Here is a 26,067-nt window from a genome sequence, read left to right on the forward strand (position 1 = left end):
GCCCACTTAGATGACCTGACTCAAGGTCAAGGAACAGTATTTGTTCAGGCATGTCTTAGCACTACTGAATACTGAATTGGACTGTTTCAGATAACCAGACCTTCCTGCATTTGGGACTGACCGGTCCTAATAAAAAAAAGTCATCAAACAGCAACACAGTTTTTCTCTCTCTATAGATGCTGCTTGTCCTATTGGGTATTTCAAACTCCCACTTTAATTTCAAATGTCCAGTATTTCTATAGTTCTGTATGTCACGATTTTGTGTGCTCTTTTCCCTTCTCGTTCAGCTCCTACAATTTTCATTGTCTACAGTCCGTCAGGTGTTACTACAAACCTACACTACCCTCTATCATTTGGGACCACCATCTGTTGTGTCCACCTGTCTCCATCTCGAGCACAGACCTTTCCACCTGTTCCCCTCTCTGCCTCTTAAAACACGGTGAAAGTTTATTGAGCAGAAACATTAACTCTGTTCCTCTCTCCGCTAATGCTGTCTGATCTGCTGAGTGTTTCCAGCATTTGTTTCAGACTCAAAATAACCTGTGCATTGGATTTTCCACTTAGTTCTGTTTGTAACTAAACAGAAAATAAAACCAGCTGCATCTGAAGGAAATGTATTTCTAAACTTCAAAGCACAAATGAGTTATGATGATCATAACTATGAAATTTAAACATGTCTGAAATGTTTCTCCAAAGCTTCTGAGTGTCATTGCATCAGTTCTCATGGTTGACCCCTCTAATGTAAACAGAATGTATACACATGTCTCCAGTATATACAGTAATTTTCTTCTGTGGTTTTCATTGTTTCATGGCTATCTGGAGAAGACAAATCTCAGAGTTGTGTACTGCATACATACTTGATAATAAATGAACCTTTGAACTGCCAAGAGTCTACCTGTGGCTAAGACCTCACCACATGTAAGTGTCTACATTACGTATTCTTCTTATAGATGCGGTTGTAGATGTACCAGTGCACATCGTCAACATCACATTCATTAGCCACAGTCTCACTGTCTTTCTACTTCATCTCTTTGATTGCAACTGGATTTTGCTGACATGAAATTCCCACTTTAGAACACATCAATTTGAACTGTGCTTTTCATTTCTTTCAGATCACCATTTAGAACATAGAGCATAGAACAATACAGCACAGTACAGGCCCTTCGGCCCTTAAACCCTGCGTCCCATAAACCCCCCCCCCCCATCTTAAATTCCTCCAAATACCTGTCTAGTAGTCTTTTAAATTTCACTAGAGTATCTGCCTCCACCACTGACTCAGGCAGTGCATTCCATGCACCAACCACTCTCTGAGTAAAAAAATCCTTCCTCTAATATCCCCCTTGAACTTACCTTAAAGCCTCTTAAATACCTTAAATTCTCTTGCATTGAGCAGTGGTGCCCTGGGGAAGAGGCACTGGCTCTATCTATTCCTCTTAATATCTTGTATACCTCTAGCATGTCTCCTCTCATCCTCCTTCTCAGAGAGTAAAGCCCTAGCTCCCTTAATCTCTGATCATAATGCATACTCTCTAAACCAGGCAGCATCCTGGTAAATCTCCTCTGTACCCTTTCCAATGCTTCCACATCCTTCCTATACTGAGGCGACCAGAACTGGACACAGTACTCCAAGTGTGGCCTGACCAGAGTTTTATAGAGCTGCATCATTACCCCGCAACTCTTAAACTCTATGCCTCGACTAATGAAAGCTAACATTTGATGTTACTTGTCCCCTTGATGCCTTTTGCTGTTGTTTGCACATTACAGGATGTATTAATATGATTCTATTAATCATTGTAGACATTGAGTTTAGACAGCCCACAATATTGAATCTTTAAATTTTAAATTTCATGCATCCCGTTTATAACTGCAAGTCTGCTTATCGGCAAGTTGGAAGTATGTAGGAAAGCATACAGTGCATCATAATTCTTATTTTAACTATTAGCTTATCAGGCAAATGCCACATAGACAGAAGTGATTGCCAAATGCTGTATTTGGGAAAGGATAAAATAAATATGGTGGATAATCTACAAAGTTTGTGATATTTTGTCTGAAGCATGCAGTTGTCCAATTTAGAGTAAAATTCAAGTTGGAATCTCTTGCTTTACAGTGAAACTCCGATAGTCCAACACACAATTCTTCATGAATCCCTAAGGTACTGCCTCTGGTTCACTGGGTGTTGTTCCCCACATTCTTAAAGCTCATCAGGCTTTGTACCCATGCTCTCTTTGAATTCGCCCAGTTTACAGGATAATTTATTAATCCCCTAATGTGTAACATCGTTAAAAGAAGTGAATTTAAAATATGTTGGGGTATTAATACAGTTAATTTCTAATAGTCAGTAACATCTGCTTATTCATTACTACCAAGATCATGAAAGTCCTGGATTATTTGAGTGTTAATGGATCTTGCATTCCTTAACAGACCTTCACAGTGTTTGCACAAATTAGGAAGCCACATGGTGGCTGAAATGCCAGGTTTAATGGAAAATTACTACAAATCGCCATGTGGGATGGTGCTTTAAATTCCATGGCCCTGCTAAAGCTAGTCAGTTGCTGCTGATAAAGAAAGGTAATTAAAAAAAAAATCTCTGGACAATAAGAAATATTTTTGCTGCCTGTTTCAATTCCAAGACCAGCATTCTAAATTAGGCTTGGAAAATGAGTTTCTACAACTCCAAAAATAGCTGGTGCAACTCAGAGAAAGCGAGGTTATTTACATTCTATTGGTAATTACAAACAGCTCTCTGGCTGAAACTCTAGAGGCCAGTTTGGACTTTGAGTTCTTCTAGGGGAATGATCAACCAAACACAGGGGAAAGAGACACACAAATTATCCTGTAATACCCTCTCATGGGCAGGCCTTCAAATGTTTGTTGAAAATGGTGTTTAGACAAGCAACTGGATCCTAGACTTCCTGACTAGGAGACCTCAGTCAGTCCGGATCAGGAGCAGCATCTCCAACCCCGTCACACTGAGCACGGGGGCCCCCCAGGGCTGTGTGCTCAGTCCACTGCTGTTCACTCTGCTGACCCACGACTATGCTGCAACACACAGCTTGAACCACATCATCAAGTTCACCGATGACACGATCGTGGTGGGTCTCATCAGCAAGAACAACCAGTCAGCGTACAGAGAGGAGGTGCAGCGGCTAACGGACTGGTACAGAGCCAACAACCTGTCTCTGAATGTGAACAAAACAAAAGAGATGATTGTTGACTTAAGGAGGGCACAGAGCGACCACTCCCCGCTGAACATCGATGGCTCCTCGGTAGAGATCATGAAAAGCACCAAATTTCTTAGTGTTCATCTGGCGGAGAATCTCACCTGGTCCCTCAGCACCAGCTCCATAGCAAAGAAAGCCCAGCAGCGTCTCTGCTTTCTGCGATGGCTGAGGAAAGTCCATCTCCCACCCACCCCCCCCATCCTCATCACATTCTACAGGGGTTGTATTGAGAGCATCCTGAGCAGCTGCATCACTGCCTGGTACCGAAATTGCATCATCTTGAATTGCAAGACACTGCAGCGGATAGTGAGGTCAGCTGAGAAGATCATCAGGGTCTCTCTTCCCACCATTACAGACATTTACACTACACGCTGCATCCGCAAAGCAAACAGTATTATGAAGGACTCCACGCACCCCTCATATAAAATCTTCTCCCTCCTGCCATCTGAGAAAAGGCGCCGAAGCATTCAGGCTCTCATGACCAGACTATGTAACAGTTTCTTCCCCCAAGCTATCAGACTCCTCAATACCCAGAGTCTGGACTGACACCAACTTACTGCTCTCTATTGTGCCTATTGTCTTGTTTATTATTTAATGTAATGCCTGCACTATTTTGTGCACTTTATGCAGCCCTGGGTAGGTCTGTAGTCTAGTGTAGTTTTTTTCTGTGTTGTTTTTATGTAATTCAGTGTAGTTTTTGTACTGTTTCAAGTAAGCACAATGGTCCTGAAAAACGTTGTCTCATTTTTACTGTGAACTGTGCCAGCAGTTATGGTGGAAGTGACAATAAAAAGTGACCTGACTTGAACATTTTGTACCGATGTGTTATCTGTATTGCCTATGCATACACGTTGTACTCCACAATATGCTTCTGTATATGAAGCAATTATATTTTTGCTGTTTGTAAAATTGAGAATCTTTTGCTGATAGCATACAACTTATTGAACCTATGATCTGTGCTCCACTTTTTTTCATTAAGTGCAATGGTGAACAATAGCCAGATCAGAAATGCTGATCAAGTTAACTAGTTCCTAAAGAGAACTCTGATAGGCCAGTCAAATGGTTCACTGCTGCTCAGCGACAGAACACAAAAAAGGTGTATATAAGCAGAAGGATATGCCAGAAGAAGACCAAACCAGTTACTGCATTTAGAATATGGATCAATACAGCATAGGAATAGACACTTTGGCTCATGGTGTGTCAAACTAATTGAAATTATAATTAAACTGAACTAATCCCATTTGCCTATGCAATGTCCATATCTCCCCATTCTCTGCACATTCCTGTGCTTATCTAAGATAAACATCTCCTTTGTATTTAACTCCAGCACCTCTGGCGGTGCATTCCAGGCCAGTTTTTCTGTGAAAGATCTTGGCCCACACGTCTCATTTGAACCTGGCTCTTCACCTTAACTGCGCGCCCTTTCACGCTCAAATGGCACACTGTTTGCCAGGCCCACTCTGGATCAGTCCCGATGAAGGGTTTCAGCCTGAAACTTCGGCTGTTGATTCATTTCCGTAGAAGCTGTCTGACCTGCTGAGTGTCTCCAGGATTCTGTGTGTGTTGCTACTGATCAGCCTCTTGCCCAAAAGCCTCCCTCCTCCGCTCGCTGCCTCAGGTCTACAAGGCTCACTCTTGCTTCACTCTACTCAACCTGCTCATGCTTCACAATATCTGCCCTCAGGTGTTCCTTTTCCTTTGATGAATGGTGTAGCTTCCCATCCAGGGACACTTTTGTTTGTTGTTAATTAGCTCTTTGATCTCCTGGTCATCTTTGTCAAACCAGTCCTGGTCAGCCTTCATTACCCACTCCTGTTGAACATATTATGCCCGAGGTTTGTGGTCTCTTCCTCCCCAAGCACCAGAGTTACCCTGGAGAATTGATTTGTGTCCGTGACGATCACAGTATATTTGTTCTGTCTTAGAACCCAACCAATTGGTCAAATTCTGCAGAGCTGTTGGATCACCTTCCTTCTGTATAAAAACAACTCTTTTCCAATTTGTCCTTGCATAAACTCAGCATGTCAAAGTGTCTTGAGTTTCAGGGTTATCAAGTGTTCAAGCCTATCATGGAACAAGAGAAGATCTGCCAATGCTGGAAATTGATGTAACACACAAAATCCTGGAGGAACTCCGCAGGCCAGGCAGCATCTGTGGAAAAAAGTACAGTCGATGTCTCGGGTCGAAACCCTTCGGTAGAACCTGCCAAAAGTACAGGACCAGCATTTTGTGTGTGTAAATCTTTACTCCTTAATCTTTAAGGGAGAATATTAACCAGGAACTGATGAGTAACTCCCATACTGTCCTTCTGAATAATGAAGGCATCTTTAAAAAGAGAGGAAACAGCTTCCCTCTTAACGCTTCATTCAAATTTCCAATGCCACAATCTTTGTACTTGCCCACAAACACACTGGAAAAAGTGAGTGCATTCAGATGGAAGTTAATCTTTCAGTGGCCTTTCAGATCGTAATTACTTCCCGATCATTACTTAGATTTACATGTGTTAGGCTTACTCCTAAATGATTAAATATTTTTGAGAGTTTGAAAAACATTTTCTTTTTCTCTCTCATTCTAAATTTTAGATTTAAAGTACACTCTGCATCGCTCAGTGAGGATTCATCCATTCTGATTCACTGGATCAGATATGCCACAAGTTCCTTCCCAAAAACATCACATGAACTCTGATTTTCATCTTCAATAACGTGTTGCTCATAAATCTGTAGGCAACTGTCAGCATTCCCCTTGCATTGAACATAAAACCCAGGCCATTTGTTTCCAGCCTACAGGTGATCACAACATGGAAACATTACAACAGTATATAATGCACTCACTTAAAAATGACTGATCAGCAGGAACAACTGTAGACATGAAATATCAGTGTTTACTTTATCCCAACTCTGTGTGGCATGCAGTACATGTAACATGACCAGTGCACTGGACAATTTTAAACACGAGATTCTACAGATCATAAACACAAGAAACGTTGTGAGCTTTTGTGCCCTGAACTTCATATTGTGGAGTGAAAGTTGGCAGTGTGAAATATCAACTGTACTCTTTTCCATAGATGCTGCCTGGCCTGCTGAGTTCCTTCAACATTTTGTGTGTGTTGCTCGGATTTCCAGCATCTGCAGGTTTTCTCTTGTTTGTGGAAATCTGCGGATGCTGGCAGTTTAGAGTAACACATTCAAAATACTGGATGAACTCAGCAGGTCAGTCAACATTAATGGAAAGGAATAAACAGTCAACATTTTAGACTGAGACCCTTTATCATGACTGGTAATTTTAACCTTTTAAATAGATTACTGAGTTTTAATAATAACTTGTGAGAAATAGTAGGGCAATTTCTTTATACTTGTGTGGACAAAACTGAAAAGGCCATGTAGTTACTGACATGGTTGATGATGAAGGGTCTTGGCCTGAAATATCGACTCCTTATTCCTTTTCATTGTTGCTGCCTGAGCTGCTGAATTTCTCCAGTATTTTGTATGTGTTCATACTGACATGGCTGTTTTTCTCCTTGTGTTAGTCCTGTGGAGAATGTAAATCAGCAGACATCATTGATGCTGAACTGATCGTGTGTGAAGCACTTTGAACAAATCCGATGTTTCCCACACATTACTCTGCCCATTTGACCTTCACTCCACTGGAGACTAGCAACACTCAGAGGTTTACGTAGTATGATCTTTGATCTTGTGGTGATGGGGCTCTCAATGTAGTATTAGAGTATGCACCTTCAGTTTGGTGCCCAAGCAATTCTCCCTTTTTTTATATCTACACTATTTTGCAGCTGTATCTTCTTCTATTGGATGCTGAGGCCTTGGCCAGGGGCAGATATCATCAGATAGTGCCCAACCTTTACAGAGTGTTTCAGCGCTTAGCCACTATACTCTCCAGCTGGTGGGTCAGCAGTGGTGGCCAAGTTTCTGCCCATCTGATCCTGACTTCCAGCTCAACAGCTGATTCTCTTCTTGATTAGTCACATTTATATCCTTTTCAATTATTTTCTAAGAATCCATTTCAGCTTCTTTCCCCACCAATCCTAATGTCTCTGTGTGTTGAAATTTGCTAATGATTCAGGGAAGTTCTTGGAAGGCCACAGAAGGTTAAAGGCACATTTATAAACAAAAGATGTCACAAGTTCCAATAGTGACCGAATTGTGATTTCAGAATCACTTCCGATGCTGGATGCTGTCCGATGTTTTGAAAGTGACTGCTTGCAGATTGGAAATTTCAGCCTCAGCGAGTCAGGGTGACTTTATCTCACAGCTCCCAATGATGACATAATTGACAGTTCAGAAAATGGGAGTGGTGGATGAAATCCAATTTGTGATTACATTGCATGTCATATTTGTGAATTATCTGTTTTTGCTGCGGCCTAATATTATTATGACATACTGTGTCGCAATATCTTTCTAAAACACATTGTGATTACATTGCATGTCATCTTTGTGAATGATCTGGTTGTGCTGTGGACAAATATTATTATGATATACTGTGTTGCAATACCTTTCTAAAACACAAATGTGTGTTTCTCCACAGAAAAAGATCTATTAAGAATTCTTGGAGGCATAGAGCTTAGATTATGCTTGGAAAACTTGTTTCCTTTCTCTTGGGCGAGAGAGATGGTGATGATTGTGAAGAAAAGAGTGTCATGAATAACATTCTTTATGAGAACGTGGAGGATGACTGGGTTATGGTGGATATCCAAGGTAGGACATTGATCTTTGTGCTTATTCACAATCTCAAGATTGAAGACGAAACATTATCAGATCTTGGATGCAGGTTTATAAAATGTAAACCATTAGAAGGCATATAATCATTGATGTATGATTGTGTTATTATTTAACAGCTAAAATGAACAAATAGTTTAATATTGAGTAAAAAAACTGAGAGACCCTGATATGGTTTATATTTTCATCACTGATAAATGCAGCTTTTCTTTTGAAAGCTACTATTGTTACAAAGTAAATCTACAAAACTTAATGAAATTACTGAAGCCATATTAGTGTGGAGAGGGTTGTGAAAATACATACAGCTGTTATATACAAACTGTTGTTAAATTCAATGATAAAATATAACCAGAACTGCTGTATAAACTTTATAACTTTGTTAATTCATATTTTTATTGAGTGGACTAAAGTCACTGCTTGTTAATGCATTACATTATTGAGTGCCAAGTGAATTTAGAAAAAAATGGTAAAATGCAAGATGTCTACCACAGATATATTTCAGAAGTACTGAATGCAATTGGAAAGACCATAACTTTTCATAATTAAATTTGAGGCTTCAGCAAGAGGCCTTGTGAGGCTTCCAAATCAGATTCCATACTTTGAATTGAAATAGATTATCTTTGGTTGTTTGTTTAGAATGTATTATATATAAAGTGGCATTCAAATGTGTAGTCTTTTAAGGATTTCTATTAGGCAGTCCCACAGGTCTGGAGATGACTTAAAAAGGAGTGCCTGTTCGTAAGACGATAATTTGGTTCACATGGAATCCTTCCAAGAGCGTTCATTGTTTTTTGTTCATTAATGGAAAAACTTGAGATTTCTTACTTCACATGAGTGCAATAGAAAAGCATTGTTGCATTCCAGAGGACATTTGGCCAAGTTTGCTGATCACTGCCAAAGATTGAGAATCACTCTTGAACTAGTCAGACTGGTATTAATTTATCTTTGTGCGTCACCATGGTTCTGCATTCAGGAGAACATGCCAGTGCTTTATTCACAGGCCTGTTTCATATGAAATATAGTTGAGCATCCTATGAACATGGAGTTTGTTTTCCATTTAATATTTTACAAGGGAGATATGTAGAAATGAATATATTCGAAGTATCTAGAGGCAGGGAAATAGAAAATGAAGTAATGGAAAAATATAAACTGTAAATATCAGTGTCCCTTCCCCACAGATCAGTATCCAGTGCTGAAACTGGAAAATGCTCCAGTAAAAAACCTCCTGACTGAGCACCCCAGCATGTCTGTTTACTCTCTGAGGATTACGAACAGTGACGGCGAGGAAGAAGCTGAGTTGGAGGATCTGGAGAGTCTCAGGTTTGTAATCGGAAACGGGGAAGGATTAAATTTAATGGTCCCATTCCAAAAGCCTTGTATCATCTTCTAAAACTATCACACCTAGGATGTTTGTGATATAGTTTACAAAACATCATTTCAACTATTTAGTGAATTGAAATATGCTTACCTATTTCTGTCTCCTTACAAGTAGACACAAGGCTTGTAAAGGTATTAAAAGCATGATGAAAAACACTCCTTTCTTTACACTTCCCTGTTCTAACAAAATTATTTTATTCCTTCCTAAGCTCAGATGTGATGCAAGAGTTTCCAATATAAAAGTGGAGTGAAGAGGCAGTTTTACCAATTCATTACAACTATCTTGAAAGTGTGAATATATCCAATAGTTATCAAGCCATTCAGCACAGAAACAGGACCTTCAGCTCACCATCTATATGTGGACCATCAAGTTTCTACAACGGCTATACTAGTCCCATTTATCAGCACTTGTTCTTAGTCTTTTTGCCATCGTGATTCTGATGTTCATCCAGATTAAATTTTGTGATAATTTCTGCTCCAGATTACAGCCACCCTCTTGGTGCTTCCTGCTTATCATGTGGCAACCAGAATTGCATTCAATATCCCAGCTGCGGCCAAACCCATAGTTGTTAAAAAGACAAACTGTTGAAGGGGCTCAGCAGGTCAGCAGCATTTGTCGGTCAGCTCTTTGGGTCAAGCTCTTCCTGTTCTTGTGTGCCATGCCGCAGCTAATGAAGGCAAGCATCTCTCGTGCCTCTCCACCACCCTTTCTGCTTGTGCTGCCACCTCTTAGGCTTTGTACACCAAGGTCCCTTTGTCCCTCAGTGCTCTGCAGGGCCTCAGCATTCTTGGTATCCCAGTCCATCCCTGGTTTCCAGTTTGGGTCCACCTTTATCAGCATGGAATTGCTGATAAAACCCATGGCCGTGGTTGCATGCTCATTTAGGCTGAGTGCTGAGTCTTTGAGTGTAGATCAGCTTCCTGACCCAAAGCAGTTTTGTATAAGATCATCTGTTTCCTCAGACCAGCACTGTATGACTTTCTGAACAGGATCCTAGTGTTTCAGCTTCTGTTTGTATTCAGGAAGAAAGAGCACAGCCTGGTGGTCTGATATCAAAAAGCTCAATTAAATTAGTCAGGATATCCCACCAACATATCCACCTTGATTATCCCTAATCATTCCCTACCTTTTCAAGCAGATATTATTTACTTATTTATTGAGACGCGGTGTGGAATAGAGCCACACTGCACAATAACCACTAATTCAGCCCTAGCCTAATCATAGGACAATTTACAATGACCAATTTACCTACCAACTGGTACATGCACCCAGAGGGAATGGGGAGAATGTACAAACTCCTTACAGGCAATGTCCCGGGTTGTCTGTACTGCAAAGCGTTGTACTAACCTTTGCACTATGGTGCCCCCTCAGAATTTTCAGTACTTTTCCCTCAGTATAGACAAACTGGCCTTTAGAATTGACAGAAAATATTTGAGGATGCTTCCAGGACCAGAGGGCCTAAGTAATAAGGAGCGGTTGGCCGTGCTAAGTCTTTATTCCTCGGAGCATAGGAGAATAAGGGGTGATAAACTGGTTGGTAGCAATCCTTTTGCCACAGTAGAGGAGTCTGAAACTAGGGGCATAGCTTTCAGGTGAGAGGAAAAAACTGAAAAGGGACTTAAAGGGCAACCTTTTCAGAGTTTGAGGCAGGTACATGGAGGGGTATGGGCTGAATGCTGAAATTAAGACTAGATGGGTGGTTCCTGTGCTTGTATTGACTCACTGGGCCAAATGGCCTGTATCTCTGGTGCATTGCTCAATGACTCATTGAATATATATTGTATTCCCACTACCCTTCTTGAATTAAGGCACCACATCTGCTGATCTGTAGTTTTCTAGCATCTCACCTGTGGCACCTCACCATGTACTGTATATGTGGACCATCAAGTATCAAATATCTTTGTCAGGACTCTAGCAATCTCCTCCTTTGCCTTTCATAGTTGCCAGGAATATACCTCCTCAGGCACTTGTCTACCTTTCTGCCCATTAAGACATCAAATACCTCCCTTTTAATTGTAATATGATACAGAATTTCACTACTCCAGCTGTAATCTCCATCTTCATTATCCTCCTCCATAGTGAGTACAAATGTAAGACCTTGCCAACTTACTCTGCCTCCATGCACAGATTGCCCTTTGGTTCCTAAGTAACCCTGATTACCCTGGTTATTTTATTAAAATGTATGAGATGCCTTGGAATGTTCCTTAATCTTGTCTCCCTGTGATTTTCATAGCCTATCTTTACCCTGTTCATTCTTGTTTAAGCAGCCCCCCTGCAATTACTGAACCCTCCCGAATTCTGATGAAGGGTCTTGGGCTGAAACATCAATTGTTCATTCCACTCCATAGACACTATTTGACTTGCTGAGCTCCTTCAGCATTTTGTGTTGTTTCTCTGCATTTCCAGCATCTGCAGAATCCCTTGTGTTTAAAGCTTGAAAACCTTTTGACACCCAGTGTTCACACAACTTCTTGTACTTACCTCTCACCTTTATGGGAACACGTTGGTGCTGAGAACTCCTTATTTCACATTTAAAATACTCCCATTTTCCAAATGTTGACTTGCTTTCAAGTAGCTGTTCCCAGCCTACATTTGTCAGGTCCTGTCCTTTGATATGGAAATCTGCCTTCCTCCAATTGAGACACAATTCCTGGCCTGTCCTTATCCATTTCCTTTACTACTTTGAAAACTTACCAAGTTACGATCATTATCCGCAAAGGCTCACCCACTTTATGCCTTCAGCTTTTGGTTTCAAAGCTGATGCCTCCAATTTACATATTGGTCATTCTCTGTTCAAAACATTGAAACTTTGTTGCATAGTTTATGGACGATATAAGGATAAGTGGAGGTAGATACAAAGGAGGGGAAGGTAGTTCTGAGGAAGTGGAGAAGGATTTAGATAGATTGAGAGAATGGGCTAAGAAGTGGCAGATAGAATAGAACGTGGGGGGTGTGGTCACGCACTTGGTAGAAGAAATAAAAGGATAGACCATTTTCTAAATGGAGAGAAATTCAGGCGCAAAGGGACTTGAGAGTCCTTGTGAAGGATTTCCTAAAGGCTAATTTGCTGGTTGTGTCAGTGGTGAGGAAGACAAATGTGATGTTAGTATTCATTTCAAGAGGACTAGAATGTAAAAGCAAGGATGTGATGTTAGGCTTTGTAAAGCACCGGTGAGGCCTCACAGAGTATTGTCAGCAGTTTTGGACCCCTTATCTCAGAAAAGATGTGCTGACACTGGAGAGGGTTCAAAGGAGCTTCACAAAAATGATTCCAGGATTGAGTGGCTTGTCATATGAAGGGTGTTTGATGGCTCTCAAATTACTGGAATTCAGAAGAATGAGGGGTGACCTAATTGAAACCTATTTGAATGTTGAAAGGCCTTGATGGAGTGGATGTGGAGAGGATGTTTCCTTTGCTGGGAGAGTTTAGGACCAGAAGACACAGCCTCAGAATACAGGGGTGTTGTTTTAGAACAGAGATGAGGAGAAATTTCTTCAGCTGGAGAGTGGTGAATCTGTGGAATTTGTTGCCACATGCCGACTGTGAAGGCCAAGGCTTTACGTATATTTATGGCAGAGGTTGATAGATTCTTGATTGGTCAGGACATGAAGGGAAACGGGGAGAAGGCAGGAGATTGGGGCTGAGAGGGAAAATGGATCAGCCATGATGAAATAGCGGAGCAGACTCAATGGGCCAAATGGCCTAATTCTGCTCCTATATCTTATGGTCATTATGGTTTTACAATAAACTGGCCTAAAATTTACCTTTCTAGTTCATTACACTTGTCAACCAGCAGCTGAGTTGAATATTAGGTATATGTACTGATCTTTCCGGAAGAAATTTGCAGCTTGCTCATTTTTACCCATAATCCATTCTGGAGTCAGCACATAACTAATGTTCCTTTAAATGCACAGTGAAATTTGGGCTGACCTGGTACTTTCATTGAGAATTTGTCTTTTGTTATTCAGTCAATATGATTTAAATATTTGCACAGCAGAATCTTATTTTGCAAGCTGTATTTGTTTAATAGAAGCATGTACAGATTCTTGTGTTCTAAGATAGCATCAATTTCTTAGTAGGTATTTCATGCTGAGGTATTGTGAAGTGTTATTGGGTGAATTGTGATCAATATTTAGCTTTTGTGCCTTATTGCCTTTAGTATATGAATTCAGATGCCATTTCTAAGATATCAATCATAGTGGAGAGTTGCATGATTGTGCTGCAGGCAATTCACCAGAACCTATAGTTAATATAAAAAAACTCAGCATTACTAACAATATTTTGCTTCAGGGCAACAAAAATGATATTTGTTATGCATTGTTATAACACTTTTGACCTTTATTTCCAGCCCCGATGAATGACTAAAACTATCTTGTTTCCTATTATTTCTGTAAAATCAATTCTTTCACCTTGAGTGAATGCTATCATAAAAACATCAGTATTTCTCTAATGTGGAATTCATGAATTGGTGAGTTTGATTTGATAACCCTTTATGATTCCACACCATAGTTAGTAAGGGAATAAAGTAGAAGGATATTTCTGGGCAGCTCAGATTTCTTTAGGTACCAATTTAGCCAGCTAACTTGAGCCTTCCTGGAAAAAACAATTCAAATAAATCTTCCTGGACAAGATCTGGGAGCCGGGTGCAAGTTGTGTGTTACAGGTATCAAGAGAGCTCTGTGTTTGATTTTCCACACTTGAGTGATTGAGAACATCTGTAAAGGTAGGATCCTAGCAAGGAAGCAGTAGAGAGAGAGTAGGAAGAGTGATTAATGGTTAAAAAGGAGAAAATATATATGGGTAATTTAAAGGGTGGAGTTAACTGCTTGGTAGTGTAGTGGTGAGATGGGGGATGGAAATGGGAGATGAAAAGTGATGCCATTAAAAGACTGGAAATTTAGTTCAGCCTGTTTATCAGAGTAAGATTAGCCCAGCCAATGCCTTAACATAATACCTCTAGGTCTCCTGGCCTTCAAGGCTAAACAAGCTTATTGATATATGGAGCTCAATTTCAGCTGCATATTGCAACCAATAACCTTGGTGGGTTCTGGGGTTATCTAAAGAACAGATGGACCAAGGATTTGCTGGCTTTAGTATTGTATTCTGCTGGAGGCTGTAAGAAAACCAGTTCAATTAGTTCCCCTGTGGACAGGGTGGAGAAGCCTGCAGGTGAACCTTGAGAAGAAGCCAGTGATGGTCACAGAAATCAAAAACACTCATGCTCTCCCACTCAGGAATTTGATGCCTTGCACAAACACATGCGGATGGTAGGTTTTCCAAGGCTCCAAAATACAGGAGATATCTTGGCTAAGAGTATCGCAATAGGGTTCTGAGCGGTTCCATCTCCATTTGTGTCCAAAGGGCTGTGCTATGTAGGAGTTTGAGGAAGTAGAAATGGTGTTAATTTATTGTTATTTTTGACAAATATTAATTGTTAATACCAACTTTTCAAACACTGTCTGACAAATAACCTTTTGAATTCCATGGAATAGTGAGAAGTCCTGCTGTGGTTTATTGAGAGCCTGATCAAAGCATCCATTGCTGTACATCAGTATGTTTTACACGGAAGAAACTGGTTTGGCAATAGATTTTGCATTTATGTCTCAGAAGGTTGAACTGAGGGTGTCTAAGAGCTGCTTTTGCGTACAGACCAGCGCAGTCAATGTATTGCTCCTCTTGCCTTGTCTGCAAGGGGCCCGAGCGAGATGATGAAGAAGCTCTTTTCTGGCTGTGTGACTTCTCAGATAGCAGATGAAGCAGTTGTTGAAAGCACTTGCATTGTTGGGGAAGGAAGCAGGAGAGTGTGATGGGTGCTTTGGGATGTGAAGTCAACAGTCCGCTTGTGTACACTGGACTTCTGTGTTACCTGGTCTCAAGCTTCTCAGTGAAATCCTGAATATTGTTTCTCTGCTTTGATCGATCACAAGCCAGGGGTTGATCTGGATATTATATTGTTTAAAGGAGTCTTTGTGAACATTCATGATTTTTTTTTCTTTTGTCCACCCGCCAGTCTCTTCCTGTCACACAATTTGGTTTCACCACTGCTGTTCTGGAGATCGTAAAAGACTGAAAGCTGGAGTGGCTGCTCATTTTGATTGACATTATTGATGGCCAATCTGGCTTTCTTTACAGTAACAGCTGTCTGCGGGCTGCTGATTAGGAAATCTGGCAAATGCCTCCCCCCGCCCCCGTGGAACCCCAGTGTGAAGGAGATGATGTCTTGGTTTACTGGTGAAGTGTGGCCAGCAGAAAGCAGACTTTACCCCTGGAGCTCACCAATAAGCAGCACGCTGAGCCACTGGTGTACGGCTACACCAAGGAAGCTGTTCCTCTCGGCACCCTCCTACAGGTTGTGTGTGTTGTTCCCGCTGCTACACAGCTGGGGAGCAGTCATAATGGGTTATTGAGACTCGGGCTATTGATGTCCTCCCCTAGTCCTCTACTAATGTCTCTTCTAGATCACACTGCCCCTGTGCTACAGAGGGCATCCAGCAGGTAGTAGCTGTGACTTTGGCAGCCAGACCACAAAGTTTATGAACATCTCACAGAATATAGGAAAGGTACCTTCTACCCACCAGTGAGCAGGACTTCTGCAGAGGAAACCTTTCCCTTATTTGAGAAGCAAGAGAGGGGTTTCTATGGAATTGCATGTCACCTCTTCAGCTGGCAGGGAGTAGTGAATCTGTGGAATGCTCTGCCACAGACTCCGGTGGCGGCCGGGTCTGTGGGTATATTTAAAGCGGAAGTTGAGGGTTTCCAGATTGGTCAGGGCATCAAAGGATATGGCGAGAAGCAGGTGTATGGGGTTGAATAGGATCTGGGATCAGCCATGATGGAATGGCAGAGCAGACTCGATGGGCTGAATGGCCTAATTCTGTTCCTATGTCTTATTGCCATATGGTCATCCAAAGGCTTTGAATCACAGAAGAATGTGAGGAAGCTCAGGAAACCATGCACTCCTAAATGCCATTAAGATTGTTCTCAGAGGATGATTCACACCTAATCTCTCTTAAGGTCAGACACATCAGCTTGCTAACATGCCGTCAATTTTAACTCAACTCTGCCAAATCCATCCACCCACCAGTTAAAATGAAACAACTCTTGGGATCACCAGTCTGGGAAGGTTTGCTGTTTTGCCTTACAAGTTCTAACATAGTGAACAGTGAGTGCTTCTGGGTAATTGTCCAATGGGACAATGTTCCTGGAAGGAATACCGGAATGAAACTGTTGATACTGAAATGTGAAACAAAAACAGAAGTGCCAGATGAACTCAGTCATGTAGCTTCTGTGGAAAGAGAAATCAATCATTGTCCCAGGTCAGTGATGGGAGAAGGAATCAGAGTCAGGTTTGTTATCATCGACATACTGTATGCCATGAAATCCGTTGTTTTTGTGGCAGCAGTATACCCATAGTAATACACTCTGCTCACACATGACTGCATGGACAAACATCTGGGTAATCACGTTGTCAAGTTCACCGATGACATGCCAGTGGGGCTCATCTTAAGCAATGATGAGATGTCCTACAGACAGGATGTGGAAGAGCTCAAGGCCTCTAGCTTGCTAAATAACCTTCCACAATGTCAGCAAGACAAACAAAATGGTTGCAGAGTTCAGGCGAGCGTGCACCACTCACACCCCTCTTTACACCGGCAGCACAGCAGTGGGAACTCGAGCAGTTTTAATCCCCTGGGAGAGCACATCTTCCACAACCTCTCGTGGTCCCAGAGCACATTCCACACACTCAGGAAAGCTCACCGATGTCTCTACGATCTGAGGTTGCTGAAGAGAGCTAGACTATGCACACCTGTGTTCAGGTCATGCGCAGTAGAGAGCGTCCTAACATACATTGCTGCATGGTAAGGAAACTGCATGGCAGCAGACAGGAAAGCTTTTAGGGCGGCGCAGCTGAAGCACAGCAATGACTTGTTGGTAACAAATAAATCTTCTAATTGCCTCAGTAATCATACTTTGTCTCAAACAATCACTGCAATCAATAGCCTGTGACTTCCCTTTTGGACCACCAGCACAAGCTGGCATTTTTGCAGTGTGAGCTTGAGTCTAGAAGGTGCAGGATGGTTTCTGCTGGCCTGTTCAGGCCGAATTGAGGTGGTGTGTTCTGGCCCAAGAACGTATCGAAGTGGCAGGGCCTGGGTCTGAGAGTGAAGAATGACCCACTATTTGGCCGATTTAAGCGCAAGGCCGAATTGACAAGATTAAAGTGTCGGGGCCAGGGGAGAGGGATGAGCCAGTGTTCAACTCACTGATGCCAGGTTTACTCATCTCTGTGCTGAACTGAGGCTGTGGCCTGCAACAAATGGTCTCCTGCGTTGGCTGTAACTGGCTTTGTGGCTGTGATCTTCAGTTCTGAATATTATTTGTGTTCTTTTATTGGTTGCACGATTCTTTTCCCTGCACATTCAGTGTTTGACGGTCCTTTTTCAATGTGTTCTATTGGTTTTCTTTGTTTTTTGTGGCTGCCTGTAAGGAGCTGAAACCCGAGTTTGTATGTACAGTAGTGTACATACTTTGATAATAAATGTACTTTGAACAATGGGTTGTCAAAACTGCCCAACACATCATTGGCACCAGCCAATGCACCATCAAGGACATGTATGCAGAAAGGTGCCGGAAAAGGTCCAGTAGCATTATGAAGGATCCCACTCACCCCGCTCATGCACTGTTAGTCCCATCACATCAGGAGCAGACTGCATAGCATCCCAACTGGGACTACCATACTCAAAGTTACTTTCCCCAAGCAGTAAAGCTGATCAACAACACCACCCACTTACCCACCACCACTACCATTTCCTGTAAGCCACCTTATGTACAGTCACTCCTGTGCCAAGTGTCAATTTATGGGCAATATATCTATGCATATATGTCATTTTATATATTTAATGCTTTATGATTGCGTTCTCTATCTTATTGATTTTTGTGCCTCATTGGATTCAGAGAAACAATTATTTTGTTCTCCTTTACACTTGTGTACTGGAAATGACATTAAATAATCTTGAATCCTGAAAAGAGGAATAGCGAGTGTTGTTGTGTAAATGAAATCACCGGACAGAGAGTTACTGGTAGATCCAAAGCAGCTTCTTTATTCGTCAAAACCAGGTACAGCAGGTAACATATGGAGATGCTTTCAGTGGAAAGGTCTGCTGGCCCATCGTGGGGGTCGATATTTATTTGCTAAACACAAAGGACAATTCCATATTTACAAAGTATAGACAATGCTTTCTTGTGACGCTACATACAATCTTCAGTCCTTGTGGTTCACATCCATCTCATATGCACCAGCAGCATCTGGACTGGGCTTTTAGGAATCCATTGTTCCAAACTGAATCCATAATACATTTATTTGGTATTTTACGTGCTAAACATAAAGGACAATTCCATATTTGTAAAATATAGACGCCACTCATGGTTTTCCATCAGTTTTAGGCAGCGCCTGTCTTCAAAGCTGGTGTCAGCTTCATAGCACAGGGCTCACCAGCGGGTTCTGTCAGCAGCTGCAGCTTCCCTTGGCTGGATGTCACAGTAGCGTAGGGTTTCCTTCACAGTGTCTTTGTAGCGCTTGCATGGACAACCTTGAGGTCTCTTTCCGGTCTCCAGTTCACCATGAGCAGCTGGTGAGGCATACGGTGGTCGTCCATTCTGATGACATGTCCCACCCACCGCATCTGGGCTCTGATGATCAGGGACTCAATGCTGGAGGACTCTGCGTGATCCAACACCTCTAGGTTGGAGATACGGTCTTGCCAACAGATGCCAAGGATGGAGAGGAGGGCGGGCATGTGAAATTTCTCCAGCTGTTTGATGTGTCATCGGTACAGAGTCCAGGTCTTGCATCCATATAGGAAAGAAGGGATGACCACAGCTCTGTAGACTTTCAGCTTTGTGGAGATGCGGACGTTGTGTTGATTGAGCACTCTGGTACGCAGCCTCCCCAGAGCCTGGCTGGCCTTGCTGATCCTGGAGTCAACCTCTTTGTCCAAAGACCCATCACTCGAGAGATGCTTCCCAAATATTTGAAGCTGTTTACATTTGTCAGCTGGGTGTTGTCAGCAGTGATTTTTGGTTCTATGGGGTTGGTGTTTGGCATGGGCTGGTGAAGTACTTCAGTCTTGTTCAGGCAGATAATCAGGCCAAAGGACATAGCAGCGTCTGAGAATTTGTTCAGCATTAACTGTAGATCACTCTTTGTGCGCCAGTCATCAGCAAAGAGGGTTTCTTGAGTGACTGTGTGGAGGCACTTCGTCCATGCGATCAAGCAGTGAAGGTCAAAGAGAGAGCCATCCAATCGGTACCTGATGTACACTCGCTCCTTCAGACCTTGGACAGCACGTGACAATATGCAAGTGTAGAACAGATTGAACAGGACTGGGGCTAGTACACAGCCCTGCTTCACCCCATTGGAAATGGCAAGTGCAGCTGACGTATCACCACTGCAAAGGACCTGTCCCGTCATTCCGTCGTGGAGCAGCTGAACCATCTTTATGAATGCTGTCTTTGAAACTACATGCAAGCTCCACATCTTCTGGTTCACATCCATCCCACAGATGCCAACATCATCTATGGACTGGGATTCACAGCTTTTAGGAAATGCATTGTTCCAAATTAAATCCACAATACATTGTCAATGAACAGAACGCTAGTAGCCAAAACCATTTGCAAAGACCTAAATGTAAATGACCTAAACCCAAAAATCACTCAAACAGTGAGATGGTATTCATGGACCGTCAGAAATCTGATGGCAGAGGGGAAGAAGCTGTTTCTAAAACACTGAATGTCCATCTTCAGGCTGCTGTTTCTTCTCTCTGATGAGAAGGGGGCATGTCCTGGATAGTCAGGGCCTTTAAAAGGAAGGAGGAATATCAGCTTTTGAAGCAGAGCTGGGGGTGGGGGAGTGAGGAATAAGGTAAAAGACCGTATAAAATTGCGGTTGAGACTGAATGGGTGATGAAGAGTGTGAGTATTAACCATTAGTGAGGCATTTTTTAGTAATGGGGACATAAGCATGGTAATGGAAATGATGCAAGCAATTTAGTTGAAGCTGGAAAAAATTCAATGTGTATTCAAAGTTGCATTGTGCTCAGATAGGGATAAAATGTTCTAGTTTACTTTGGGCCTTGCTGTGATAGTGGAGGAGGCCACAGACAGTTTGTAATAGGAGTGGGATTGAGAATTAAAGTGGCTGACATTAGGAAGTACGGGATCACCCTCCGAGAACTGACCAGCATGCAGAATGTGTTTGTTGAACTTCTTCAAGATAAGGTTGGTCTGTCATCTTTTATTGGTTGCCCTTTAAAAATTGTCATGTGACGAATTGCTCTCTGGGAAAAGCTCTTGAATAAATGATAACACTTTGAGCTTCTTGAGTATTTTGTTTAAATAGGCTCTGTCACTGATAGTTTACACTAACTATTTGCAAGTAGAAGAGGAGGATTTCCTAAAAGGCTTTTCAATACATCTCTTGGTTAGATGATTATTGTAAAATAATCTGGTGAATTATTTATCAGAAGCCTTTTTTTAAAAAGGAAATGATGCATTTTCTATCACATTGTTATTCCATCCTATTATTATAGTTTTGTCATACAGGAAACTGCAGTCAAACTTCCTATAATTAAAGCAGCATTAAGAGTTAAACTTTTACAATTAGGTGAACTTTTACAACCTGAATATACAAACAGTACATGCTAGTTTTATAGAAAGGAGTTACCATGGTATTGCAGCAAATATCCCAATGTAGTCAGAATTTATATAATACAACCTATTAAATTCAGGCCTCTTCTCCTTTTTAGGACTGTTCATCATGCCCCCAGAATCACATTCTCTTTGACTGAAAAAGATGGTGTGCTCCATAGAAACCACGTGCGTTTCATGCAACGCATCAGATTATATGCAGAGCGCAAGAAACTGAGTCGTAATCATCTTCTGAGACAAAATCGAGCATGGAAGCGGCATTCTGGCAAAAAGAAAACCTCCCATTGTTTTAAACAGCCATGTCCACGCATTTCCAGACATTCAAGGCGATAAATGTTCTGTTTGGTTGTTTGGTAAATTTCACAAGCTGTAATTTTTATAGGGATTTAAAGCTATCTCACAAAAAAAATTATCCTGATTGTTTAATTCTTGCATGTCCAGATCCTGTGCCTTCCCTCCCACGTAGAAATATTCAGCTCACAATCAGAAATGTCATGAAATGTTTTATGCTCCTTTAAAACTGCTGAGGACCTTGAACTTTTCCTTGGGCCACAGAGCAGGTGAGGGTTTTCAATGTTCTATTTTCAGTCGTAGTGAATGCCCCAAAATATTGGTGATTTAGGCTATTCTGTGGATCTCCAGTGACTAGATTTAAGGAACAAACTAAGGCTACGTCCACACTAGACCAGATAGATCCGTAACCAAAGCTTTTTCTTTTTGTTTTGACCCTCTGTCCACACTGAAAAGGCGTTTTCCTCCCCTGAAAACAGAGCTTTTCTAAAATGCCCTCCAGAGTGTGTAAATTTGAAAATGCTGATTGGGCAGAGTAGTGTGGACGGGGTAACCGGAGATTTTTAAAAACACTGTCATGACATGTCGGAACAGATGGTGGTGGCAGCGCAGCATTTCATTGTTTTCTTGAACGCAACCCTCCACACAACCCAACAATTTCAGAACAGACGACAATGAGACTGAAGCCAGAAGAGTTAGGAATGTACTCACCAAATACTATGACACATAACTTACTGAATAAATAAGTATACTCACTTTGCTCTGTTTTCTGTCCTTGCTTGTCTGAAGGTGGTTTACCTATTTATGCAAGCACTTCTCTGACAATAGATGTGTAACAGCCTAATGTAACATTGTATGGAAATACAAGATAACACTGATGCAGACATGTTTCATACATTTAACAAGGTGCTTTATTAATGCAACAGAGTTGGTCAGTTTTTCAATGTTCGTCATCAGCTGGGTCATACTGTCCGTGAACTGCCTGTCAGTTGCCTCCATACACTTCAGTATTTGTTTTTTTCAGTTTTAATTCCTCCTGCGTGAGAGCCAACAGCTGTCAGTCATTTGGCAATTTCCTTTTAAGTTTTTCTAGCCTGTAACTGCACAAATGCGCACTTTCACAGCGAGATTCGACACCAAACACGTCGCTTGTTTTCTTTCGATGTGTCCTGCCCATGCCCAGTAGGAGGAGATTTGCCCAAATACCCATTTAAGTGTGGACAGTGGTATTTTCAAAAACGCTTGGTGTGGACGCCTATCATTTTTACGTGAAACCGGTGTTTTCAAAACTATCCGGTCATGTGTGGACGTAGCCTAAGGAATTACTGGCTGGTTTTTGGATTTGCATTGTTCCATTCTTTGATCCTGATCTTTCTTCGTTGCCTCTGGCTGCTGATCACCAAGGTCCTGTCTGTAGATCTGTAGCTGTAGTTAATGTTTCTCACTCTCTTGCTGTTAGCAGACCTTGATGGATCCCAGACCTACAATAAGACCATATTTGGGGTGTAATATATTCTATTTCTTATAATCCACATGTATATTTGTAACTAGTGTTATTACTGGTATGACTTGGCATTATTAGAAGACTTTGGAAGTTGGCACTTGCCATACGAAAACATGATTGGGGACAATGGCCAGTTCAAAGGATTCTACCGATCTGTGAAAGAGAAAAATTGTTGGTTAATGCATTTTTCATGACCTTACAAAATATTTCAGAGCCAATGGTCACAAAATGCTGGAGATGTCAACAGGTTAGGCAGCATCTATGAAGAGGAATAAACAGACCCTATTTCAGGCTGAGATACTTCATCAAGGCTGGTGTTTGTAGCCTGACCTGCTGCGTTCCTCTGGCATTTTGTGTGTTGCCCAAATTTTCTAACATTTTGAATAATCTCTTGTGTCATAGCAAATGGTATATCTTCAGTCTTGATGAGTCATAATTCTCATGGACAAAAGTTGCTTTCAATCCCATCTTTCAGGCAGTGTGGAAATGATTTTCATCGCAACAATAATTGGCATGGAAATAAATGGGAGAAGCAAATGGCAGAAACCTTTAAAATGGACAGATAGCCTGAGGAGGCTAACACCTCTGGTGGTCTCACATTAACACCAATTAACACCACAACAATAGACACAAAATGCTGGAGGAACTCAGCAGGCCAGGCAGTTATCTATGGAAAAGAGTAAACAGTCAATGTTTTGGGCTGAGACCCTTTATCAGAACTGCAGAAGAAAGACGAGAAGTAAAAAGGTAGGGGAGGGGAGGAAGAAATACAAGGTAGTAGATGCTAGGTGAAACAGGGAGGTGGGGATGGGTGAAGTAAAGAGCTGGGAAGTCAATTGGTGAAAGAGATGAAGGCCTGGAGAACACCACCACGGCACTCAATCGAGGAGGAACAAGCTTGATTTGATTCCGGCCAAACCCAATGGCCTTCTCTAAAATGGAATGTTGTGAACTGGCTGCCTCTGGTCGTTCCACATTGTGAAATAGGTTGTGGCTGGGCTGACAGTTTGGAGGCCTCCACCTCTTCCCCTTCGTCCTCCTCCTTGCCACCTCTGCTTCCTCTACCATTTCTTCCTCTTTATCATTGCCTTCTCCTTCAGCTCTTCCTCCTCCTGCTGAACAAACGGAAGTGGCTGGAAAGCCACCTCACAGGCACGCTCCCCTCACGGGTTGAGCGAGCACATCAACAGGTTTTCGTTTTAATGATTTACCTGCATTGTTCGTCTGCTCCCTCAACTCTTAATTTTGTACAGTCCTGAACATTGAATTTGATTAAACATAGAAAATTGTTGCTTAAAAGTAAATTATATTTTTCTGTTATTAGTTAAGTAACATAAGTCGACAAAGGTTATGTAATAATCGTTGTGACCATAACAATGTAAAATAAAATGAAACCTACTTTGCACACAAACTCCCTGGGCACTGATGCACAAGTGTTCATTGCCATCACTTGAGGAACACCCTTTTGTTCAAATGATATGATCTTATGGCCACCCAGGGCAATTGGATTTCATTTCATCATCACACCTGAACAATTGCATCTTCACTTACTGCTCATGTTTCTGGAGTTACTTACTGCTTAATAGAACAAAATAATCAAAGAGGAGTTGATGACCAAATGTGAGAGAAAATAAGTTGCAAGGGTGGAGAAAGAGCAAGGGACTAATTCGATTAGTCTCCTGGAGTTGGTGTATATCTGATGGGCCAAATGGCCATTATCTGTCTAAAAGCAGAATTCAGAGCTTTGTGCAGCATCCACTTTAATAGGGATAGGGTTTCTCTTATCTTCACATACCACTCCATGAGCCTCAGCGTCCAACACATCATTCTCTGATACTTCTGCCATCATTGGGATTGTACCACCAAATGTACCTTTACCACCCCCTCCCCACACTCTCTTGCTTTCTGCAGGGAATGCTCGCTCAGTGATTCCCTTGTCCATTCGTCCCTCCCTGCTTATCCCTCTCTAGGTACGTACCCCTGCAAGTGACACAAATGCTACACCTGCGCATTCACTTCCTCCCTTACCTCCATTCAGGGCCTCAGGCAGTCTCCAGGTGAGGCAACACTTCACCTGCTAGTGCTGCTGATGCGGCCTCCTCTACATGGGTGAGATCTGATGTTGGCTAGGGGCTGCTTTGTCGAGCATCTCCGCTCCATCCACCAGAAGTGGAATTTCCCAGTGGCCAACCATTTTAATCCCTCTCTCCATTCCTGTTTCAACACGTTATTCAATTAGGGTAGAGGAACAGCACCTCGTATTCCATCTGGGTAACCTCCAACCTAATGGCATGAATTGGGATTCTCCTTCTAGTAATTTTCTCCTCCCCCTTTCCTCTATTCCCCACTCTGGCCTCTTTTCTCTTCACCTGCCTGTCATCTCCCCATGATGCTCCTTCTTCCCTTTCACCCATGGTCTACTCTCCAGATTCCTCTGTCTCCACTCCTTTACCTTTCGCACTCACCGAACTCCACCTATCGCCTTCTCGCTAGTTCTCCTTCTCCCCTCCTCCCTGCACCCACCTTTTCATTCTGGCATCTTCCCCCTTCCTTTCCAAGTCCCAAAAAAGGATCTCTGCCTGAAACATCGACTGTTTATTAATTTCTATATATGCTGTCTGACTTGCTGAGTTACTTCAGCATTTTTGGTGTGTTACTATGGTTCTATGCTTGTAATTCTTTGCTGAATTTTAAAATCATGTATTTTGGAATAACTTTGAGAAATTTCAGTTATTAGAATGACCAAATAACATTTAACCTTAAACTTCACTTGACTCCTTTTGGTAGTGTTGAAAGAGCAAGTAATTTAATGATTAACTATTATTTGATGCATCAATAAATGGACAAATGTCTCTGATAGATATTTTCAAAATTATTAAAATTTTAAGATTTAACTGTTTTCAAACTGTTTCAAAATTACTTGGAAGTCTGAAATTAAACACACAGGTTTGTAGTACATACAAAGCAATTTGTTTCAATTGCCCACAGATAGGTGTCTGTCATAAGGTAACTATAGCAATTAAATCCCGTCAAACCTGTTATTTTGTACTCTATGACAATTGAAAAGTGTGTGTTTTAAAAAAAAGTAAATTACAGATCATATGCAAGCAATATGGGTTGTTGACTAAATGAAGTATCACCGTAACATTGATTATTTCTTTTCAAACTGAACAACTCCGTTATAACACGTGGACTAATGTTGGTAAGATGATCACCATGCAATTGTATGAATCTGT

The 26,067-nt window shown here is 41.7% G+C and overlaps 1 protein-coding gene across 15 annotated transcripts in view; it reads left to right on the forward strand.

Moving 5' to 3' along the window:
- Window positions 1-26,067, forward strand: part of si:ch211-260e23.9 (uncharacterized protein LOC555795 homolog) — a 43,151-nt gene that overhangs the window by 2,677 nt on the left and 14,407 nt on the right. For 3 of the 15 annotated variants that reach the window (XR_009516281.1, XR_009516284.1, XR_009516288.1), the window contains exons 2-5: window positions 826-918; window positions 7,761-7,930; window positions 9,130-9,271; window positions 21,135-25,730. Coding sequence is in view for 1 of the 15 variants with exons in the window: in XM_059992964.1 (XP_059848947.1) it covers window positions 7,804-7,930; window positions 9,130-9,271 (269 nt within the window). In the remaining 14 variants the exon portion in view is untranslated. The other 12 variants (XR_009516279.1, XR_009516280.1, XR_009516291.1 and 9 more) reach the window with 8 other exon arrangements.

This window comes from Hypanus sabinus, chromosome 17 (genome assembly GCF_030144855.1).
Source record: "Hypanus sabinus isolate sHypSab1 chromosome 17, sHypSab1.hap1, whole genome shotgun sequence".
In the NCBI taxonomy this organism is placed as follows: domain Eukaryota; kingdom Metazoa; phylum Chordata; class Chondrichthyes; order Myliobatiformes; family Dasyatidae; genus Hypanus; species Hypanus sabinus.